We start from the raw sequence: 23,551 nt of genomic DNA, 5'->3' as shown, positions 1-23,551 counted from the left end.
AGGCTCACATGTGTCCCTGGAGCAGAGGACTTTGCCTGCCTCCTAGCACAGAAGCCTTGTCTGCATTCGCCTGTGGGAACAGCTCATTTAAAAACCAATAAACTGCCCTCTGATTTTAAGCCCAGCAAGCACATTCCTGCCTTGGAGAGCCATGCCAGGCTGTTAAATGTAAAACCACCTCAAGGAATAAATGTTGATGTGGAGATGTGATGATGAGCCAGGTTTCTCAGACCTCACAGAAGGTTTTTTAGGGTGGTGGTTTCCCTTGCATGCAAGGAGAGCTTCCATTTCTCCAAGGTTGGTTTTGGAAAACAAACACCTCAGTAAGGAAGCAAAGTCTCAATCCCACTACAAGCCCCCGGCGCCCAGTAATTTGGGAGCTGCTGCTTATTTACAGATGTGCTGGGAAAATAAAATATAGCCAACATCAGCAGTTCTTGAAGTGGCTGATTCTGCCTCCTAAATTAAGAGAAGGTTTTTTTCCCCAGGAAAGGTAGGGGCATGGACATTCCCTCGCCTTGCCCACAGCAGGTGGTTGTCTTGGCTTTACACAGGGGTTCCCGAAAAACCACATCAGTGCATTCTCAGGTCCTGTTAGAACACAGATAGTTTATATCTTAATTGTTCTGAGCATGCATTCTTGCTTTGTCAAGGTAAAACACATTGATAGACCACAGGTTTTCTGGCTGACAACTATGCAAGCAAGCTGTGCAGGGCTGAATTCAGCTTGCCCCTTATATAAAGGCCCTGCTCAGGTGACCCGATCCCTGATCCTCCTTTTAGGGCTCTCTGCCATTCTCATTCTCTTCTTCCACATTTGCTTCTGCAGAGAACGGGGCTGACCTCCAGACTCAGCTTCCGGAGCCAAGCCTTCTCCCAGGTCCACCCTCTGCACCTCTGGTCACGGACGTCACCAAAAACAGCGTTGCTTTGATCTGGAAGCCAAGCCCTGTGAGTGGGGGAGCCGCTATCAGTTCATACATAATCGAAGCATTCAGGTAACTCATGTTGTTACTCAAAAGTCATCCCACCTACCTGCCCTCACCTGCAGTGTCTTTGGGCGCAAAATGGAGAGGCAGTTTGAGGGTGGTAGAAAATGAACAGCTTGTTACAGGGTTGGGGAGTCATTTTTAACCTGAGGGCCACATTCCCTCATTCCCAATCCTCTGAGGGCCAGCAGTAGGTGGGGCCAAAAAGGTAATGTTCATCAGTGGGCAAGGGCACTCTCTCTCTCTCTCTCTCTCTCTCTCTCACACACACACACACACAAAACACAATCATGTAAGCACATGGAGAGCTCCTCAAATGACTCATTTATTGGGTCTCATCCTGATTGCTTGCACAACATGTGCATAAAGGTTAGACCTCATCCTGTATGTATTGAGCATGCAGATAGATAGCTATTGGGTAGGTGGTTGTCTTATTGCCCCTTCCCTGTTCTTCAGATTATCTGAGGAGCAGGGAGGGGAAGAATTTCATCTCCATCACAATGCTGAGCTGGACTCCCATGGCCGGCCCCACATTGCAATGGGTATGAAAACTGCACCTTCCCACTCTTCAGGTCATTCCCCTCCCCAGCCAGGCATGTAGTGTAAGAAGCCAGCAGTTCCAACCTGCCTTTGTGCAATCAGAAATGTTTCCATTTTTCTGCAGTTCAGCTTCTGCTAAATATTAAATTATTTGCCTTGTTGCCCTCTGTTCAATGTAATAAAATTATGTATGTAAATTGGATGTAACTAATGGTGTCATTATTGCCACACCATTCATTTCAATGTGAGGGAAACACGCTTTAATTTTTGGTTTTGGGGGTGGGGGTAGGATCTGTCATCAACAACAGCAAATACTTATTGATTATAGACATGTAAGGAATGTCCGGCATTGACAATTTCCTCTTCATTTTCTGTTTTCTCCAACATCTCTAACCCTGGTTTAGTTGATGGACAGATCAATTCAATACATTCTGTTGGTCTGGTAGCCACTGCCACTAGCATAACATGAGTGTAACATAGTCAGAATCCTTGACACCTCCGGTCGGCAAAAACAGAGCATAATGTTTGTGTTGTAAATGTGGGATTAAAAAAGGAAGACCCTACCATGCTTGCTGCTTGCCCTGCTTCTCATTGCGGATGTCCAGGTCAAACCAACAACTCTCATTTACCATATATAGTGTGCAACCCACGCTGTGCAGGGTTTTGCTGCATTTCCTTTCCCAATCATAGCTCCTAAACAATCTCTCTCTCTCAAAATGTCACTCTGGGACTCTCCTGCTAAGGCCTGTTGTGTTGTACAAAATGCAGGAAGTGGCTCCACTGCCTGTGTGATCCTGACATCGCTGCAGAAGCCACCCTAAATAAATGTGCATGCATCCGGATGATCTGAATTAGGGTTGCTTGTGCAATAATGTGTTCCTTTCTACAGAGGTAGGAGTCCTGTTTGTTTTGCTTCTGCCTGAACCCACCATTGTCATGTGCTCCCCTAGAAGGCTCTGCAGAAAGTACAGTCATACCTCGGGTTACAGCCGCTTCAGGTTAAGTTTTTTCGGGTTGCGTTTTTTCAGAACAGGTTACTTCCAGGTTTTGGCGGCCGTGCATGCACAGAAGCGCTAAATCACGCCTTGCGCATGCGCAGAAGCACCGAATCGCAACCAGCGCATGTGCAGATGTGGGTTGCGAACACTGCGGGTTGCAAACGTGCATCCCGCATGGATCACGTTCACAACCCAAGCGTCCACTGTATTTTGGCCCTTAGACTAGGGGAAAAACCTCATCACTTCTGCCTTAATAGCTGACAGTAGCTTAAAGGGAAAGGTAAAGGGACCCCTGACCGTTAGGTCCAGTCATGGCCGACTCTGGGGTTGTGGCGCTCATCTCGCTTTACTGGCCGAGGGAGCCGGCATACAGCTTCCAGGTCATGTGGCCAGCATGATTAAGCTGCTTCTGGCAAACCAGAGCGGCGCACGGAAACGCCGTTTACCTTCCTGCCAGAGTGGTACCTATTTATCTACTTGCACTTTGACGTGCTTTCAAACTGCTAGGTTGGCAGGAGCAGGGACCGAGCAATGGGAGCTCACCCTGTCATGGGGATTCGAACCGCCAACCTTCTGATCAGCAAGCCCTTAGAATCCTGCAATTGCTGCAGGTCACTTGATGAAGGTGCCTTGGAGAATTGGAAATGCCTGCCTGAGGCACACAGAGCCAGGGCCCCACGGCCCAGTCCATTTTGCTCGGGTAACAGCTCCCCTGAATCCCATCTGCACATCCAAGGCGTGAATCAGAGCTTTGGAGTGCATTGAGATTCTGCAGCCCTCTTGCAAAACTCACCTCTTTCCTCCTGGGACAAGTGCTCCTATAAACAGTAATGGAGTTGTTTTCTTTATCGGGTGGAGTTTGCAGTTCCCTAGAGAAAGACGCTGACCCATAAACAACCCAGGGAGAGCAGGGCAGGTAACCCTCTTCTGTTCTCAGAGTACAGCTATTTCCGGATCTGGCTAGAGTAAGGAAGGGCTTTGCAGTCGTAAAGGACCAAATCTCCTGCCCCTGATTCATCAGCTCAACCAAGTCTGTCTCGAGATGGATTTTTAGAGGTCAGGGGAGCAGATCTGCACAGCTGCGAAAATGCTTCGCTGTCAGTATGTTCCTGGGCAGTAGGGTCACCGCTGCCGAATCCGCATTCAGCTTCTGTTTGTCATCCCCCTCCCCTGCAGCACACCAGCAAAAGACCCTATACTCAAATTCTTTATCCCTGCAGCTGAGTTGCTAAGGTGCCACATGACAGAGACCAAACTATTTCCCACCCACCCACCCACATGGCTTGTGGCCTCTACCTTGGAGCCATCTGCTCTGGAGCCGGAGGAGATTTGCGGGGAGCGCAGGTGGCCGAGAGATGTCAGTTTGCAGTAGGAAATTCTGCAAACATGGGGGCAGCTGGGCTGCACAGTAAATCACCAGATGGGCTGATTGCAAGTGTGCGCTTGTGCCCGCGGATGTGCGTGCAGAGGCATGGAGATGCTGAGTTAGGGAGCAGCAGGGCATCTTCAACATGGGCTTGCATCTGTGTCCTCAGGCTCACAAATCGGACTGTACACATGAGTTGTGCCCCAGGGGAAGAGGCCCATCGAAATGGGGGTGGGGAGGAGGTTCAGTCAGACCCACAACTGACTGAGGGGTCAAGGAAGACACCGGCTCAGGTCTGGTCAGCTGAAAGTATGCGTTATTTTCAGGTCTGCAGCTTCTCCTGGTATGCCCTGCAGAGGACCTTAAGGTCCATGAATAATCATAGTTTAAAGGACCTTGGCCCTAAGGAAGACAGATTATCCTCCACCAGGGCCAGGGCCTTCTCAGTGATGGCTCCGACCTGGTGGAATGCTCTGTCCCATGAGACCAGGGCCCTGCAGGATTTAACTTCCTTCCGCAGGACCTGTAAAACAGAGCTATACCATCTGGCTTTCAATCTGAACTTAGCCTGATCTTTTATTCCCCTTCCTTTCCTCCACCTCCCCTTTTTATGAAGATTACCAACTCTGGGATCCCACAGCTAATTCTCCCCTGGTCTCCTCACTGGCCCAAATAGGACTAATTTAGCCAGCTAGCACTGGTGATCATCTAATGTTTATTGGATGGATTTTCCCCCTAAATTGATTTTTGAATTCTGAATTTATTGTTATTCATGTTTTATACTGTATTTTATGCTGTTTTTTGTTGCATCATTTAAGTGTTTTAAATTTGTTGTTAGCCACCCTGAGCCCGGTTTTCTGAACCAGGAAGGGCGGGGCATAAATAAAAAAATATTTATTCTCAGGCCTGCTTGCACCCATTCCCCAGATTACTCTCAAGAATAAGTACCGCCCTCCTCTCCTAGGGTGCCTGACTTTCATGCGGCTGGCTTTGGCAGGCTCAAGTCTAGGGCTCATATGTCTCCCTGAGGAGAAAGGGGGCAGTGGGGACCTAGAATGCAGCTATTCCCTCCTTGACACCAGCCAGCGAAGTTTAGGCAGAGAGTCTGGAGATGGCAACAGAGTAAGGTTGAGCTACCCTGCCTTGTGTGGAAGCTCAACCAATCTGCTGGGCTTCCACTGTCCCACTTTCCCCTCTCGGGGGCTTTTAATAACCTCCCGGTTTCCACATCCTTCATTCAGGCCGAGGCCCTGCAGAATGAATGTGTGAGCCCCAACCAATCTCCATGCTCAGTGGTGGAACATCTGCCTTGAATGCAGATGTTCCCAAATTCAATCCCCAGCACCTCCAGGAAGGGCTGGGAGTGAGTCTCAGCCTGGAACCCTGGAGAGCTGCTGCCAGCCAGTGTAGGTAGTACTGAGCAAGATAGATCTGACTCAGGTATATGGCAGACTCAGTATATGCCTGACTCAGTATATGGCAGACTCTTCTCTGCTCTTTCTAGCCCAGGTGGATCCTCCAGGTGGTGTCCAGATACGGCCTGCTCAGGGGCCATTGCCTGGTTAGTGCTTGGCAGTGGGGATTGGGGCCTACTTAAAGGGCAAGGTGCTGGCAAGCATGTCTCAAGTCTATGCAAAGACTTGGATATTTCTGTAGAACAGGGGTGGCCACCCTTCTTTTGCCCTGAGGGACATACTCACCCTTTGCCAACCCTTGGGGGGGTGCATGCTAGCAAAAGATGTGGCCAAATGTGACTGTGACCACAAAACACTCAGGACACATGTGCACAGCTCTCTCTCTCCCAGCTGATCCAGGTAGATCATCTGAGGTCGGTGGGTGTTATTGTTCCATCTGCTCGTCAAATTATTGATCTGAAAAGCAGGAATGGGGGGAAATTGCATCCACATCAGGATTGGGCAGATAATACTCAGCGTTGGTTTATCATCATCATCATCACCATCACCACCACATTCATTCATTCATTCACTCCTGCCCAATTTGGTGGAATGGAGTGTGGGACAGAAATACTTGTTTGGGCAACCACATCAGGCAGCTACTGTAGAACATATCATTGTGTCTCGGTCCCTTGCTGGACACAGACCCTAGTCTTGCAATGAGGGCACATTGCTATCTCTCTCTCTCTCTCTCTCTCTCTCTCTCGCACATACACACACTCAAACACACACAAACATCAATTATGGGTCACAGGAAATTTTACATCCTGGAAGCAGCACAGAAGGGTTCAAAGGGGAGATTTTTAAATATATTTCCGCATGAATAGATTTGGCTTAGGACCGAATTCCTGTTTACTTCCAAAGTTGAGCCAGTACCCCATTAGCCCGGGCCCCATTGAATTCCAGATTTTGAAAACTCTGGACAGTCCTTTTGACAGTGCCCGCTGCACCCTCTTCCTTCCCTGTAATTCAGTATTTAAGGATACAAAAAGGAGCCAGGGCTCACAATGGCTTAGAGGCCACATCCCCTGCTATGTCCCTGCTACTGTTGACTCATGTTAAGCTTGTGGTCTACTAAGACCCCCTAGATCGGTTTCCCATATACTGCTGCTAAGGCCAGTGTCCCCATATGTAGAAACTAGCCTTCTATGCAAAGGTAAAAATGTGCATTGCTTTCTGTGTACCTGGTTGCTTATGATCCTGTGCCCATCATTGCCACTCAGAAAATGACCCATAAGGGGATGGGGCCTTAGACTTAAAAGAGCTCTCCCTTTCTGGGCTCCCCCTTCCCAGGTAGTACAGGAGTCAAAGCTGAGCCATTGCCCTTGGGGGACTCCCCTTCTTCCTTTTGCAACTCTGTTCTGTTGCAGTCAGTCTTCCGGCAGCACCTGGCAGACAGTAGCAGACAACGTGAAAATGGAGAAGCACACGGTCAGCGGCTTGAACCCCAACACCATTTACCTCTTCCTCATACGTGCTGTCAACGCCTATGGGCTCAGCGACCCCAGCCCCGTCTCGGAGCCGGTTCGTACGCAAGGTGAGATTCCCAGGTGCTGACTTGCTGGAGTGGCAATAGGAACAGCTTGGCATTTGCATCTCACATCGTTCTACAGTAGGGACATTTAGGAAAACATTAGACCACCCATCAGACTCTGTTTACAGAGGCATCCCCTCTGCAAACAGGGATGGGACAGAGCTCAGGGATAGGACATCTGCTTTGCTTGCAGAAGGGCTCAGGTTCAATCACTAGCATCTTCAGGTAGGGCTGGGAAAGAGAGCTCTGCCTGAAACCCTGAAGATAGATCCCTATAGATCTGGGGTTCCCAAACTGTGTCCCACACTTCCCAACTAGCTCACTTCCTGCTTGAGGCTGCAGTCTAGCACTTACCTGGGAACAAACCCCATTGAACTGAATGGAACTTACATCTGAGTAGACACAGTTAGGAATGCAGCCTTGGTCTATGGCAGGCATGGGCAAACTCAGCCCTTCAGATGTTTTGAGACTACAGTTTCCATTATCCCTGACCACTGGCCCTGTTAGCTAGGGATGATGGGAGTTATAGTCCTAAAACATCTGGATGGCCAAGTTTGCCTATGCCTGGTCTATGGCTCTCTTTATCAGTCCACATGCCACCTTTCTCACATAGAAATTAAGGCAGCATGCAATGGGGTTACAAGACAGCCACACTCCTGTTTATCACCTAGCCCTCAGGTTGCACTTAACAACAAAGCGGTATGGGGTTTTCTGAGAGTATAGCAAGTCCCCAAACCCTTGCCAAGACCACATTCCTCAATACAGATGAAACGTTGTGCCATGGACTGCCTTGGACTCACTTCCTATATGCTTTGGCAGATGTAAGTCCTACCAGGCAAGGGGTGGATCACCGGCAGGTGCAAAAGGAGCTTGGTGAAGTTGTGGTGCAGCTCCAGGATCCTGTTGTCCTCACCTCCACCACCATTCAAGTGACCTGGACTGTGAGTACCGGCAGCATCACTGATGCTTCCTTGAAATGGCACAACCTGTGTAAGCAAAGGGCAACTTTGTGAATGGGTTAGGCAGAGGTGGTGGCTTTCAATGGGGATTAGACAATGGTTACCAGTCACAAAGGCTGGATGTTAAATTCAGATCCAGAGGCTGTGTAGCTCTGAATATCAGTTGCTAGGGGAACAATAACAAGAGATGACTCTTGCCCTTGTTGGCTTCCTAGAGGCATCTGACTGACCACTGAGGAGAAGAGGGCACTGTGCTACATAGGTTTGTGGCCGGATCCAAAGGGGTCTTTCTTATGTGAATAACTTTGCTGACCTTTGCTGAAAGTCACAATAGCACCCTGCCCATTCTTTGGCGTGAAGGGTTCCTTTTCCCGTGAAGGGAAGACCAGAGCAAAAGAAAACTGTCCTTCTGAAGCCTGAAAGCAACATCTTCATGCTGCTTCTCGGTATAGCCAGCCCTAGCCTATAGAGGTCAGGTTGTTGCATTAAAGGGCTTAGGGTGGTGTATAAAGGTTTTAGAGAAACGGGAGAGTACAAGGTTGGTGCAAAAGAGATATTATAATAGTTGCTGGGAATAGACATAATACAGGGGCAGAAGCAAGCAAGAAGAGGGAGGAAGCAGAAAAAAGTTTGGGGAAGAATCAGAAGGAAGAGGTTTGGAAGCAGAGAGAATAAATGGGAGCTTCAGCAGGCAAGAAGCTGGACCCATTTTGCTGTGGCCTTTTCTGGAAATGGACACCATGCGCAAGCGGCTAACGGTTTGTCTTCTTCCAGGTGGACCGCCAGGCTCAGTTCATCCAAGGCTACCGAGTGATGTACCGGCCCAAAAACAGTGCCTGGCTCGTGCAGGATGTGAAGTCCCCTGCTGAACGCAGCACCGTCTTAGTCGAGCTGCGCAAAGGCCAGGAGTACGAGGTCAAAATCCGCCCATATTTTGATGAGTTCCAGGGCATGGACAGTGAGGTGCTGCTGGTGCGCACCCCGGAAGAAGGTAGATGTGGAAAGGCAGGGAAGTGTGAGCCTCTAGGCTCCAGTTCAGCCTCCCCCAAAAAACTAACTTTTTGCTCATGGACCATTTCCAAATGCGATTTGGCACTTATGCGCATGCGCAAAGTGCAATTTAGCGATTCTGCGCATGTGCGACCGCCAAAACCCGGAAGTAACCCATTCCAGTACTTCCGGTTTTCGGCGGTCTGCAACCTGAAAAAAACGGAACCTGAAGTGTCTGTAACCCGAGGTGTGACTGTATTGACTTCTCTTCCCCATGCTAACGGGCCTGATGTCTGTAGACTAGGCAGAGCCATTGTGTGTATGCCTGCTCTGTTGGGCACTCCCTTTATTAGTATTATGCTCTAAGGGGTTTCTTCTTAAGTAAAGGGTTGGAGATCTCTAGCTCTGTAGACATTGTCGGTCATGCTAGATGGGGCTAGCAGGAGTCTGGAGGTTCCCCACTCCTGCCTCAAGGACTGTCTGTAGTTCAGCTCACCTGCTTTCTGCATGCAAGGCTCCAACCCTGGCATCTCCAGGTAAACAAGACTGAGCTAAATGCATCCATTCAGGATCTGCCAGCAGGGGATGGGACCAGGGACCTAGTTTCCCAGCAGTGGCTTCAGTTCCAGGATGGTGATGGGGTGATGGTGAGTATGTCAATGAAGCCAGTTACACAGTTCTGTCCCTCCCCTCTGCTCTGGTCTCTCCTGGAACATGATATAAGGCAGCTTCCTAGGTGCCTATAAAAATCCATTTCCATGCACAGTGTTCTAAAAGTTAAGCTTTGTAGGGCAAATGCCTGGTGGCTTTTCCTTGCCTTGCCTGTAACTCAGCATGCCCTGGCATAGCTTTGCAGCATTCCAGAACACAGAGTTGGCAGCCGCCAGATGCCACGTAGCCCTTCCTCTGAGCAATAAACTCATTTTATCCTGTCTCGCCCAGCCCCCAGTGCTCCTCCTCAGGCGGTTACTGTAGTCACAGTGGGGACCAGCAACAGCACCAGCATCAGCATATCCTGGGAACCACCTCCACCCGGAGAACAAAATGGGATCATCCAGGATTACAGGGTAAGGCTGCCATTCTCAGAATATCCTTGGGGAACCTCTGAAATTTAAGATTAGCCCCAGAGATTAGAAGGTTGGTCTGAAGGATTTGGAGCTGGCAAGTCTAGCCACAGCAAAGAGCTGCAGTGGGTGCTGGGAAACAGCCATGGGATGTTTTTATTTTTTATTTATTAAATTTCTGTACCGAGGGCCCTAGGGTGGTTTACAATATAAAAACACAAAAAAAAATACATATCATAGTAACAAGCAAACACAACAAAACACACACACACCGGTTTAAAAGGCAATAGATTTGCTACAGTGTGTCCCTTCAGCTATTGGTCATTACAGTTCAGGATGCAGGTGGCACTGTGGTCTAAACCACCGAGCCTCTTGGGCTTACCGATCAGAAGGTCGGCGGGTCGAAACTCTGTGACAGGGTGAGCTCCCGTTGCTGTGTCCCAGCTCCTGCCAATCTAGGAGTTCGAAAGCACACCAGTGCAAGTAGATAAATAGGTACCACTGCGGCGGGAAGGTCAATGGCATTTCCGTGTGCTCTGGTTTCCGTCACAGTGTTCCGTTGCACCAGAAGCGGTTTAGTTCTGCTGGCCACATGACCTGGAAAGCTGTTTGTGGACAAACACCGGCTCCCTCGGCCTGAAAGTGAAATGAGTGCCGCAACCCCATAGTCCCCTTTGACTGGACTTAACCATCCAGGGGTCCTTTACCTTTAGCTTTTTACCATAACAGTTCTCCTCCCATGGCAGGTTTGGTGCCTGGGAAACGAGTCTCGTTACCACATCAATAAGACAGTGGATGGCACAGTGCATTCAACAGTCGTGCTGGGCCTGGTGCCAGGGATGATCTACCGCACAGAGGTGGCAGCAGTCACCAGCGCAGGCATTGGAGTGAGGAGCGCCCCAGTGACCATACAGATCAGTGAGTACTTAAGGCTCCTTCCCAAATGTCAAAATGAGATAATAAGATAATAATGCTCTTCCAGCGTGGCCATGCCCATTCACTGAAGTCAACTGCAGAAACATGTTCCTTCCACATCTGTGGTGCCACCATAATGGGAAGAGGATTCCTAGTTGTGGTGCCCAATTTATGGAACTGATGTTGGAGAACATTGATTCCTCCCATTCCTCCCTTCCTCCCATGATTCCTCAACCGTGGCAGTTTCAAAAATGGATGCCAAAAGTTTATTATTATTATTATTATTATTATTATTATTATTAACCTGAATTAGCAGATGCACCTGTCAGAGAGGCTTAATGCTGTCCAGCTGGCATAGATAAGACTCCGGGCTCCCAGCCAGTTCCAAACTATTTGATTTATTTGACAAAGTTGAAACGTTCATCTCCAGCGTTTCAATTAGCATCCGTCCCGTTGTTGCGCAGTTGCCGCCTCTAATCTTTCTTCTTCCTTTTCCGTACCCAGCATGCAAGTCTGCGGAAACTCCTCCCCTGACTTCCTCTGTGTACAGAATGACTTGTTCCAGGCTCATCCTCCTCCCCCTCTATGTCAGACCCACTGTCAGACAACAGGCAACTGATAATCTCTTTAGGCTCTCTATAACTGCTGGTTTCTGTCCTTTCATCTTTTCCCGTTTGCCTCTCCCTGACTGCACCCATCCCTCCTGAGAAGGAATAGAGAAGAACTTACTTCTAACTGGCATTCATATGGGAGCAAGATAATGGGGGAAGGCAATGCAATGCAAGTAGAAAGAAACAGGAGGATCTCTGGATGTTGTAGTTGTGAGTCAAGGTCCCATCCCCTGCTTTATGATGAAATTAGACACATGGACACAAGTATTTTAGGTTAATGGGCTAAAAATGGCGACAACTTTATTGGCTACAGAATGTGAGCAGTATTGGCTTAGGCATTGGATCTGAACCGACTATACTTGACTCCTGCCTGCCCTGCAGGAAGTCACACAGGGGTTAATATCCTGTAGGGGGATCCTGTTGATGCACATCAACTGGAATCTCTCCCCTAGAGTCACCGGAGGGTCGTGCCATGGCCCTAGCCACCAGCTGGGCTTCGGACAGGAACCATGACCACTGGATTCCTTTAATGGAATACCTTTCAAGGGGAGGGGGAGGTGATGGCCACAACCTCCCCTACAACACACAACGCATTTTCCAATGCCTAACCACCAAACCTTACAAAGTTGTGACAATTTAAAAGCAAAGTTCGAAAAGGATTGGAGTAAATTTGTTGAATATATATGGAGTAATTGTAAGAATTTAAAAAGTGTAGCAGGATTAATGTAAATCTTGTGATGTGGATGGAGTGTAAATAAGAAACTGTAAGAAAAGATTTGAGACATGAAAATCGTTGAAGGGATGGAAAGAAGTCCAGGCGCAATAAGGCGCAGGGACAAATTTTTGAATGTAAGAGTATTTGTTTTATTTTTTTGTTGTCACGAAAAAGCAATAAAAAGTATTTGGGGGGGGAAGCAAAGTTGTGACAATTTGCTACTAGGTAGGCGAAAACCAAGTGGCTGGTGCCAATCTACACAAAACATCTCCTTGCTTGTAGAAAACTAGCAAGTCAGGGATGGGGGTTCTTCTTTGACATGCTAACTCTATGTGTAGGGAACGTTTTGCCTTTTAGTAACAGAGGAGCGTTCGGTCACGCGAGCCTCTGCCTGGTTTCCCGCTTTTGGGGACAGCCTACGTAGCTCAAGCTACTTTCATCTCCTCTCTTCTGTGGTTGCTTTTGCCTGCTGTGTGTGCTGCAGAGCCCTTGCCGGACCAGGACACGGTGCCTGTGAGCAACGGGGACAGCGTGAGCCTTGCGGAGCAGATCACAGACGTGGTGAAGCAGCCGGCCTTCATCGCTGGCATCGGCGGGGCCTGCTGGGTCATCCTCATGTGCTTCAGCGTGTGGATCTACTGTCGCAGAAAGAAGAGAAAGGAACTAAGTCACTACACAGGTGAGATGGGCAAGGCTGCATTCTGCCTTCCTCCCCCGGGGGATATGGGTTGGCTGCCTAAGAACTGCCTTATACCAGTTCTAGTCTTGACTTGGACCAGATGCTCACAAGGCATCTATAAGAACCAACAACATCTCCAGGTCCAGATCACCCCTCCTAGGCTCAGCCTTGAGGAGCAGAAGACCTTAAAGGGGCGGTCAGTCCTCTGGCTCAAACTTATCATTACTAAATTTCTTAGCAGCCTGATGAAAAACAGTAACACAGCTCACATAACTTTGTATGTAATTATATAGAACTTCCCAAGGACAAAATGTAAAGAGAAGACATTTATATTCCACCAAGTGTCCCGTTTCTTTAAATATAGTTTCTACATAATGTGTGCAATACCAAAGTCATGTACAAGGTCAATACGGGAGGTCTCAAAACCAAAGTTCCGTCCAAATGTCCACTCATTCAATAAAGAGAAAAGAATTTCTACAAATATACCGTATTTTTTGCGCTATAGGACACACTTTTTCCCCTCTAAAAATGAAAGGGAAATGTGTGTACGTCCTATGGGGCGAATGCAGGCTTTCGCTGAAGCCTAGAGAGTGAGAGGGGTCAGTGCGCACCGACCCCTCTCGCTCTCCAGGCTTCAGGAAGCTATCCGCAAGCCTAGCGAGCCCGGGGGAGTTCCCGCAGGCTCGCAAGGCTTGCAGGCGGCAGCCCGGAGCACGGGGCGCCCTCCGGAGGACACCCCATGCTTCACGCAGGTGTCCGCAAGCCTTGCGCGCCCGGGGGGAGTTCCCGCGGGCTCACAAGGCTTGCGGATAGCAGCCTGTTCTGGGGGCTGGGGGGGGAAATATTCTTTTTTATTCATTAAAAAGGTAAAGGTAAAGGTACCCCTGCCCGTACGGGCCAGTCTTGACAGACTCTGGGGTTGTGCGCCCATCTCACTCAAGAGGCCAGGGGCCAGCGCTGTCCGGAGACACTTCCGGGTCACGTGGCCAGCGTGACATCGCTGCTCTGGCGAGCCAGAGCCGCACACGGAAACGCCGTTTACCTTCCCGCTGGTAAGCGGTCCCTATTTATCTACTTGCACCCGGAGGTGCTTTCGAACTGCTAGGTTGGCAGGCGCTGGGACCGAGCAGCGGGAGCGCACCCCGCCGCAGGGATTCGAACCGCCGACCTTTCGATCGGCCAGTTGTAGGCACTGATGCTTTAACCCACAGCGCCACCTGTGTCCCTTTTATTCATTTCCCCCCCCCCCAAAAAAAAATTGAGGTGTGTCCTATGGGCCAGTGCGCCCTATAGGGCGAAAAATATGGTACTTGTTGCTAAAAGATAATCCACAGACCAGGGGGGGGGGGGAAACCACTATCCACCTCAACGGGAGTTTGGTAGCTCCCAATCACTGAAACCGCAGTGCCCCAGCTGTGTGAAAATCCCAAGCAGATTCCGACGACAAGATCACCGGATGCAAATCTCTGTTTCAAATGTCTTCCTCCAGTTGGCCCACAATGGAATGATAAAACGGCAAAACACATACACAAGGAGGTAAATCAGCTCCATAAACTTGAAAAGGCTCTCTGCTCATTCTATGAAGGCTGATGCAAGCACAGCTGTGCGTTCTGCAGCTGAGACATCCTGTATTGGACTTGTGCATGATTTTGAAATGGACACTTGGTGGAATATAAATGTCTTATCTTTATATTTTATCTTTGGGAAAGTTCTATATAATCGCAGAGTTATGTGAGCTGTGTTTCTGTATTTTCCTGTGTTGTCTTTGACCGTAATAAATTATTATTATTATTATTATTATTATTATTATTATTATTATTATTATTATTATTATTCCCTGTGTTGTGCATCACAAAATGGTGTCTAGACGATTTACAACTTTAAAACGTAGAGAAAGGTCAACAAATGGCCAGAATTATATTAAAACCCACATCATTCTATTAAAATACCAGCACGTGACTGAATTACAAATAATATTTTATACTGAAGCCGCCAATCCAACACCATCAAGTGTTTGGGAGTAGAGGAAAATCTTAACCTGGCGATGAAAATAGAGTTGTGTTGCATTGGCAGCAGACGGGTCTCTCTGGGAAGAGCCTGGCACTGCCAACTCCCCCTCTCTGAGGACTTCCTGAGGACTTGTTACTGGTCCAACATAGGAATGTGGTTTCCCAGCATGGAGGGAAGTTGGATTTTTGGGGGTGGTAGGCAGGTTCAGAGGGAACAGGCTCCAGAGTTTGAACTGGTTCGCACGGTAGACCCATAAGGCGGGGGGTCAGAGCCCAGGCCCAGGCTGCAGCTCAGGGTCAGGCTCCTTGCCCATCTATCCCACTGCCCTCCGTTCTGGCTGGCAGCAGCTCTGCAGAACCTCAAACAGAGAACGCCTTTCCCCTCAGCTGCTCCCCAAGATCCCTTATAACCGGAGATGCTGGGGATTTGAGTGTTTGACATTCTGCATGCAAAGCATGTGCTCTGCCACCGAACTGCGCATCCTCCACCAGCCAACCCCCCAATCTGCCTTAGGCTCCCTGCCCCCCATCTGCCTGCCGCAAACGCAACTTGCTCTGAGCCACCTCACTTTCTGCTTGCTTCTCTTTGCAGCTTCCTTTGCGTACACGCCAGCAGGTAAGGCTTTTTTTCCTCGCCCCCCCCCCATTACATTGCTCCCCACCAGTTCCGCCAACCCAGCCCTTGCCTTCGTTCTTCACGGAAGCGTCTTTGACTTTGTGTGGTCCCCTCTCTTTCAGTCTCTTTCCCCCATGCGGATGGGCCGGCACGTGGCAGTGGCAGGTGAGTTCAGAGACCCCCACTTGGCATTGATGATTCCCTCCCTCCGTCTCCCTAATACCGGCTCCTTGGTGGTCAAAGTTCATGCCATATGGGCCTCCCTGTCCCCAGTTGATCTGAGCTACGTACCATATTTTTCGGTCTATAAGATGCACTTTTTCCCTCCTAAAAAGTAAGGGGAAATGTGTGTGCTTCTTATGGAGCAAATGCAGGCTGCACGGCTACCCCAGAAGCCAGAACAGTAAGAAGGATCGCTCAGTGATGGGCTGCCCTTCTCCCTCCTCGGGGAAAAGCCTGCAAGCACCGCATACATGCTCCATGCAGCTCGTGAAAGGGAGCGCTAAGCAGAGCCTGGGATGCATACAGGCTCTGCTCAGTGCTCCCTTTAAATATTTTTTTTCCTTGCATTCCCCCTCTAAAAACTAGTGTGTCTTATGGAGTGAAAAATACTGTAAATCACATGAACTAGAACCACAGCATTAAATGTTCAGATTGACTTCACTCACATACTACATGCATTCCCCCAAAGAATCATGGTACCTGTAGATTGCCCCTCAATGAGCTACACTTCCTGCCACCCTTAACCAGGGGTGAAACTAAGCTTTATTTTACCTGGGTCAAAGACCCAGTTTGGCACACACACACCCCAGCATGCATTTATGTACATACACAGAGGCTGAGAGCCTCAATGGCACCCCTCTGGAGGCTTCACCCAGGGCAAAAAATCCAGCTAGCCCGCCCACCCCCACCCCAGTTACGGCACTGACTTAACAAACTACAGTTCCCAGGATTCTTTGGGGGAGGTCATGTGGTTTTCATGCATGTTGTCTGCACAGTCTAGGTCAGCTTAAATGGTGCTCCCAGTCTGCAGTTTTGCAAGTAGTGACAAAAGCTGCAAAGGGGAATCAGCGTCTCAGAAGCTCCATCTCCCCCTTTTAATGCAACTGCATTAATCCGTTATGCAAAGAATTGCATACTACAAATATTACACAACTTCAACATCACTCCAAACCAGGGATAAGGGACTTAATGGCAGATGTCGCTGGACTCCCAACTCCTGCCTCCTGTGACTATTGGCCAGGCTGGCTGGGGCTGATGAGAGTTGGAGTCCCACAACATCTGGAGGGCCACAGGTTGCCCAACCCTGCTCTAAACACCTGTAAGTAAATCCCTTAAGGAGTTTTGAATATTCATGACAAACCAGCAACACGTAAGAACCTGATAACCACCATTACTTATGCCCAGAAATGCATAAGTAAACCTGTTCGAACATCAGAACTCGATAACCATATTAAGACTACATATTAGGACTACTGGAAGGAATTTTTTTATTGTGTTAAGACTACAATAAGAACAACATAAAGAAAGCAACTCTCTACTTCTTCCTTAGCTATAAAGTATGGCAAACAAACAGAAGAACTACTACAACAAAATAAAATAGCTTAAGCCGACACAACTCCAATAATAGATTTTGTGTATTTATTAGTGTAAGCACTAATAATAATAATTTTTATGCCGCACATATAGGATACCTCTTCTAGAATGCAACCTGCCACAACATACACTTCATAATTATTATTCCATGCATATCCCACCTTTCCTCCAGCAAGCTCAATGTGACATTCATGGTCCTCTCTCTCCCTATTTTCTCCTTCCAGCAACCCTATGAAGCAGGCTAGACTGGGAGACCCCGTGGGCTTCATGGCTGAGTGGGGATCTGAACCCTGGCCTCTTGGCTCCTAGTCTAGCACTCTAACCACTAGGCCACACTTGCATTCTCTAAAAGAATATGCTTGGCTCACACACTTGATATACTTTTTGGCGGTGGGGGGTGGGGAGAGAGAGAATCAGGTGTTAGCCCTCACCCAAACCACCTACTAGCTCGCAAAACCAAATAACCCTGGTTTCCGTGGCTCTCCTCCAGTAGGCCTGGCATGCTAGCCATGGCCACTAGTGCCTCAAGCTATCCGTGGCTGGCAGATTCGTGGCCAGCCCCCAACCTGATGCGGAATGGGAAGGCAAAGGATCCCGGGGCGAACTGCTGCACAGGAAACCACAACGCCACCGAGAGATATTACAACGGTAAGCCTTTTACCACCCCATCATCTCCATAAGGAAAGAAGCCCAGTGTAGAGTCGGCATGGGATGTGGGGGAAATCCTCCTGGTTCAGATTTGAATGTGAACCTACCTCTACTTCACATTTTCAGAAATCCTAAGCAAAGACAGCTAGCCTCCCAAATGTTGCAGGCTTCTGAATTTAGTGATACACTTCTGCAACCCAAAAGCTTGCCTGGTGTTTTCATTGCCTATCGGTAGGGGACAAGCAAAACCATTTCTCAGCAATCAGGCCTTGGTCTGAATATTCTATGGCCTTTTCAATGTGTTTGTGGGTGGGGAGAGGTTATTGGTTAGCTTTTGTTCTTGTTTTATTGTGTATTTTGTGTTCTCATTTTGTATTTTTGTGCTGCGTTTTGTGTGATCTTTCGGTGAAGGGTGGTATACAGATTTAGTAAATATTGCAAGAACAGTAATATAAAGATGCATCTGTTGGAGAAAATAATGTGCAAAACTACATTGCGGGAGGGGATTGCTTGCAAAAATGGGTACAATAGTCTAAATGCATGTATATATCAGGGGACATTCACCCCAAAATACATATGGGCTTTTATTCAGGTTTCTTTTAAAAACAACAACCACAAGCTGACGTGGATATGGCACAAACGGAATGTAAGTTTGGAAAAATGTGAAACTTGAGGCTGAAACTGAAATTGACAAATTCACCCATTCCTAGAACTGGCAAGCCCAAGAGAAACATTTGTGGTTGGCAGATACGGAATTTGAGCATTATCGGGCCGACAGACTCCAGTGAGAGGCTTAGCCTTTAGGTTTGTGCAAAATAGGAAGTTGTTGAGACAACGAAAGCAGGCTTTGCAGGTTGTGACCTTGCCAGGAGGGGAGGGGAGCCAAGGTTTATTGGGAGGGGGGCAGCAGTGGCGTCAATCCCTTGTTCTCCTTCCCCCTCCCCACAAGCCTGGATTAGTGGTAGTTCTCCAAGCCCACAAATCACAGAGGGCATTCAAATTAAGGCACATGGAATCTGTTGTGGCTGAACCAGAAGGCTTGGTTACGCAAGGTCACAATGGGTCTCCCTCGTTCACAGATGCTGGGATTTCCAACTACATTGCTCAGACGGAGAAGTTTGGAACAGGGGTGTCTGATGGGCCCATCTACAGCACCATCGATCCTGCCAGCGACGACATGAGGACGTTCAACGGGGCCTTTTCCCAGCACACCACCCCATATGCCACCACGCCCGTGGTACCATATGGGGCAACACATCTACACTCACCTGATGAAGAGGAGAGCCAGTGGAACGGCCAACCTGCGCTGCCCAGCATCCAGTATGCCCAACCCGAACGGGGCAGAGCTGAGAGTGGTAGGGACCTTAAGCATACAAGTAACTGGGCACTCTTCTCACCTCCATGTCAATTATGTTTTCAAGTTCCATCAGTGTCACCTGCCTAGAAATGGAGCCCCTTGGTGCATCTTACAGAAGAGTCTTCTAGTGTATGGAAAGTCCGATGGTGATTCTATCGCCGTGGTTAATGATAGGGCGTTGTTAACATGCATAGCATGTTGCAATGCAGCTCGAGCGAAACAGGAAACGCCCCAACAATATTTAGCTTGGAAATTAGTTAATGGGAAAAGATCACGGAGAGAGATCAGGTTGACAGGGATGAATTAATTTACAAAGCCCTGAACAGCTTAGGTCCAGGGTACGTAAGGGTCTGCCTAAAGCCTTTTATCCTCGCTAAGTCACTGGCATCCCCCGAGTTGGTGAGGCTCATCTGACAGCAACAAGGAAATGAGCTTTTAGTGTCATTGGGGACTTGCTTCTGAATAATAATAATAATAAAAATAAAAATAACAATAATTTATCATCTGGCTGGGTTTCCCCAGCCACTCTGGATGGCTCCCAACAGAATATTAAAACATGATAAAACATCGGACATTAAAAACTTCCCTAAACAGGGCTGCCTTCAGACGTCTTCTAAAATTCAGATAGTTGTTTATTTCCTTGACATCTGATGGGAGGGCGTCCAACAGGGCAAGCACCACCACTGAGAAGGCCCTCTGCCTGGTTCCCTGTAACCTCACTTCTCTCAGGGAAGAAACCGCCGCAAGGTCCTCGGAGCTGGACCTCAGTGTCCGGGCTGAACGATGAAGGTGGAGACGCTCCTTCAGGTATACTGGGCCAAGGCCGTTTAGGGCTTGAAAGGTCAGCACCAACACTTTGAATTGTGCTTGGAAATGTACCTGGAGCCAATGTAGATCTTTGTAGAGGAGATGTGCATGGCATTCTACTGCTAGAGAGTTGTTGGAGTTTTTTTGTTAAATAAAGCAATTTCATTCTCTGCTGTGCCGGAGGGTCCCGTCTCTGAGCTCTGTTTCTCTTCAGTAGTTGCTAAGCCTGGGAAACAGAAGTCCATGGGGAAGCCAGTGAAAACACCATCCCTCAACTGGACAGAAGTGCTTCCCCCACCTCCATCTGCCAGTGAACTGAGCCAGTATGTGGAGGAGGAGGAAGACGAGGAGCTAGAAGCCAGGTAAGCAACAAAAGAAGGGCAGAAGAGACCACGTCCTTTCACTGCCATGTTTCCCTTGGAAATGGAACTGGTTTTGATCTGGGAAACATGTTCACAATTAGTTGGAGCTCCAACTGGTATCGGGCCAGCACATTCCTATAATGTGCTCTAATGTGCTCTGCTGTAAACTGCTGCCTTTGAAGAGTGTTTGGAAACTGCAGCTGGTCTAGGACGCCGGGCTAGTGACTGCAGCAAGTCAATCAGAGCACATTTAATATATATATATATCTAACATTTCCTTCAAGGAGCTGGCCTACATGATTCCTCCCTTTCCCGTCTTATCCTTGCAAAAACCTTGGGAGGCAGGGTAGACTGAGAGACTACGACTGGCTCAAGGTCACCCAGTAAGCTTCATTCCTGAGTGGGGATGTGAACTCTGGTCTCCCAGGTCTTAGTCCAACACTCTTAACCACTAGGTAAAAAGGTAAAGGGCCCCTGGAGGGTTAAGTCCAGTCAAAGGCGACTATGGGGTTGTGGCACTTATCTCACTTTGAGGCCGAGGGAGCCAGCGTTTGTCCACAGACAGCTTTCTGGGTCATGTGGCCAGCATGACTAAACTGCTTCTGGCACGTTGGGATATTATGACAAGTTCCAGAGTGCATGGAAACGCCATTTACCTTCCTGCTGCAGTGGTACCTATTTATCTACTTGCGCTGGTTTGCTTTTGAACTGCTAGATTGGCAGGAGCTGGGATAGAGCAACAGGAACTCACACCGTTGCAGGGATTCAAACCGCCAACCTTCCAATAAGCAAGCCAAAGAGGCTCAGTGGTTTAGACCACAGCACCACCCACTCCTTTTTTCTTAACCACGACACCATATTGGCTCACAGCCAGTGTGGTGTTTTAGTTAGAGTAGGGGTGGGTAGGGAACCTGGGTTCCTCCAGATGTTTTTGGACTCAGGTTCCAGACAGATGTTTCATTGCAATTGCTGACTTCATTGAAGCGAGACCTTAGAATCTAATCCCAGAGACATTGGCCAATAATCAAGCACAATGGAAGTTGTGATCCAACATGTTCTGGAGGGTTACAGGTTCAGTTCCCCATCCCTGGGTTAGTGTGTCAAACTAGGATGGGAAAGTCTGGATTCAAACCTTCATTCAGGCATGAAGCTCATTGGCCAAGCTCAGCCCAGTCATTTGCTCAGCCTAACCTAACTCCTAAGGATTATTATAAAAGTAAAAAGTGAGGTTAGAAGGAACCATGTACCTCTGAACAACTTGGGCAAAAACAATGAATGAATGAATGAATGAATGAATGAACTTTCATTTTGCTTCAGTGTCACTGGCTCCAAGATTGGAAAAAAGCTTCCACAACCCTGGTTTAGATGCCCCCTCTAGATGCTATGGAGCTTTGTTCTCCTTAGGATGATTTCAGGGATTGGGAGCCCAGCGTGTCCCAGCCCAAAATGTCTAGCTCACTCACTTTTTGTAGTTCAGAGGTGGAGGAGTGGTGCCCACCCCTGCCAGAAAGGACCTACCTGATGGAGAACATCCAGGAAGAGGAATGTCCTCCACCACCGCCTCGTGGAGAAGCCTCCTCTCCTGCAAATTCCTATGGCCAGCAGTCCACAGCCACGCTGACCCCCTCACCCCGGGAGGAGATGAGAGCGTCTGAAGATATCCCCAGGCTGCATCACTTTGAGATCCCACACCTGCCCAGGTATGATTCACCCAGGGACTTGGGAAAACAGGGGTGCTTGGGGGAATTCGTTCTTTGTCAGATCCGATACAAACTGTCCCGATCCACACCTTGCAGAGTAAAGTGCATATCAGAACCTAATTGTCCTTCCTGGGCACACACATTTGATCAGGAAGGTGATATAAACAGAGAGGAGTTGTAGAATGGATGGTATTAGAGCATAGAAGTGGGAAACATAAGCCAGGGCAGTATGTACTCTTAGATCCTACTGTGCAATTGCAGAATTTTGTACTGAGCAGAGAATTTGGCATCCTTAACAACCTCAGCCCTGTAAAAACAAGAAAGGAGGTTTCTGGTCCTCATGGTGGGAGTGAGTATGACATCATTCAGATAACCAAAAGTCTGGTTTTGTTGGTGCAGAATGGGAGCCATGATGCAGAATTCTGCTTTATGCCCAGCTGGTCTCTCCACCTCTTATCTGCTCCCACTGGGGCTTGTCCCCTCAGCTTAATGTGTTGCTTTCTGCGTTCAAGGCGGTTACCCAATGGCTCGGGGCCATTGCCCAAAGCCTCGAGTCCTCCTTTGACCCAGTCCAACCCAAATCTCAACATACCTGAAGAGGGACCCGAAGGCATCACTCCCAGGCAAGGTCATCGGCGCAACCTGAGCCAGACGCCGGCGCACAGTGCAGAGAATGTTGACTCTCCGGGAATAGGTGGGTGCATCTTCTTCAACCCTCTTCTGAGGGGCAATGTGGTGTATTAGGCACAGAGAAATGGAGGGATTGGCCACCTCCTTGATGTCTCTGACCAGAGAGTCCGTGGCTTGCAGTGCCGGGTTTGAGCGGCTTTCCCTTGGCACCAATTCACTGCAGCTGGGATAGTCAAAACATCTCTGGAGCTGATAGCCCTTGCATTTAATTCCTTTAAGACAGGGATGAGGAGCCCGCAGGCCTTTAGATGTTGTGGGACTCCAGCTCCCATCAGCCCCAACCAATATGGCCATTGATCTGGGATGATGGGAATTCCTCATCCCTTCTTTAATAAGAAATCCCTTCTTCTCCAAGTGGAGAGCAAGACTGAAGAGGACATGGGTTCCTGTCTCCTCTTAGCCATGAAGCTCACAGGGGTTGGCCATCTCTAAGCCTGGCCTGCTTCACAGGGTTGCTGTGAAGATGAAATGGGAGGGACTGGAACCATATGCATTGCCATGAGCTCCTTGGAGGAAGGGTAGGACAGAAATATAAGGAACGATTAAGTCATGCCCCCTTCCGCTTTTAGCAGGAAATGGTTCTGAGCTTCCTTAGCAGCCACAGGAACACATGTCGCAGGGCTGAGGTTGGGTGGGACAGACCAGGTCGCTGGCTGAAGAGTCTCACTCTGGTATTGGGCTTTTACCGACAGGCAAACTTCACCCCAGCCTAGCAGACATGCCTCTCCCTCCAGGACAGAAAGCAAAAAGCAAGAAGAAATCCAAGCCCAGCCACTACCGTCGAGAGAAGAAGCAGGGAGGTAGGTGTGGCTGTGCCCTGGCCCCTGAGGTTGCCCAATTCTTCCATCCTTCTAGGGTTCCCTCCTTCCTCTTAATTTCCTCTCTATTTCCATAGATTTTTAGAGTTGTTTAGAGTTGTAGTATGAGACAAACAGAAGGGAATATTCAATAT

At 48.6% G+C, this 23,551-nt stretch overlaps 1 protein-coding gene across 12 annotated transcripts in view; it reads left to right on the top strand.

Moving 5' to 3' along the window:
* The window catches only part of ROBO3 (roundabout guidance receptor 3), a 329,951-nt gene that overhangs the window by 302,709 nt on the left and 3,691 nt on the right, over positions 1-23,551 (top strand). For 2 of the 12 annotated variants that reach the window (XM_083713424.1, XM_083713431.1), the window contains exons 11-25: positions 830-998; positions 6,718-6,884; positions 7,701-7,822; positions 8,615-8,831; positions 9,773-9,897; positions 10,641-10,812; positions 12,620-12,814; positions 15,416-15,439; positions 15,562-15,604; positions 17,526-17,683; positions 18,763-19,038; positions 20,065-20,209; positions 21,682-21,909; positions 22,422-22,603; positions 23,292-23,399. In XM_083713424.1, the coding sequence (XP_083569550.1) occupies positions 830-998; positions 6,718-6,884; positions 7,701-7,822; positions 8,615-8,831; positions 9,773-9,897; positions 10,641-10,812; positions 12,620-12,814; positions 15,416-15,439; positions 15,562-15,604; positions 17,526-17,683; positions 18,763-19,038; positions 20,065-20,209; positions 21,682-21,909; positions 22,422-22,603; positions 23,292-23,399 (2,331 nt within the window). Of the gene's footprint in view, positions 1-829; positions 999-6,717; positions 6,885-7,700; positions 7,823-8,614; positions 8,832-9,772; positions 9,898-10,640; positions 10,813-12,619; positions 12,815-15,415; positions 15,440-15,561; positions 15,605-17,525; positions 17,684-18,762; positions 19,039-20,061; positions 20,210-21,681; positions 21,910-22,421; positions 22,604-23,291; positions 23,400-23,551 lie in introns of all 12 variants that reach the window. The other 10 variants (XM_083713420.1, XM_083713430.1, XM_083713428.1 and 7 more) reach the window with 7 other exon arrangements.

Source organism: Podarcis gaigeae (assembly GCF_964106915.1).
Source record: "Podarcis gaigeae genome assembly, chromosome: 15".
Taxonomy (NCBI): domain Eukaryota; kingdom Metazoa; phylum Chordata; class Lepidosauria; order Squamata; family Lacertidae; genus Podarcis; species Podarcis gaigeae.
This window is presented reverse-complemented; position numbering and strand designations above follow the sequence as displayed.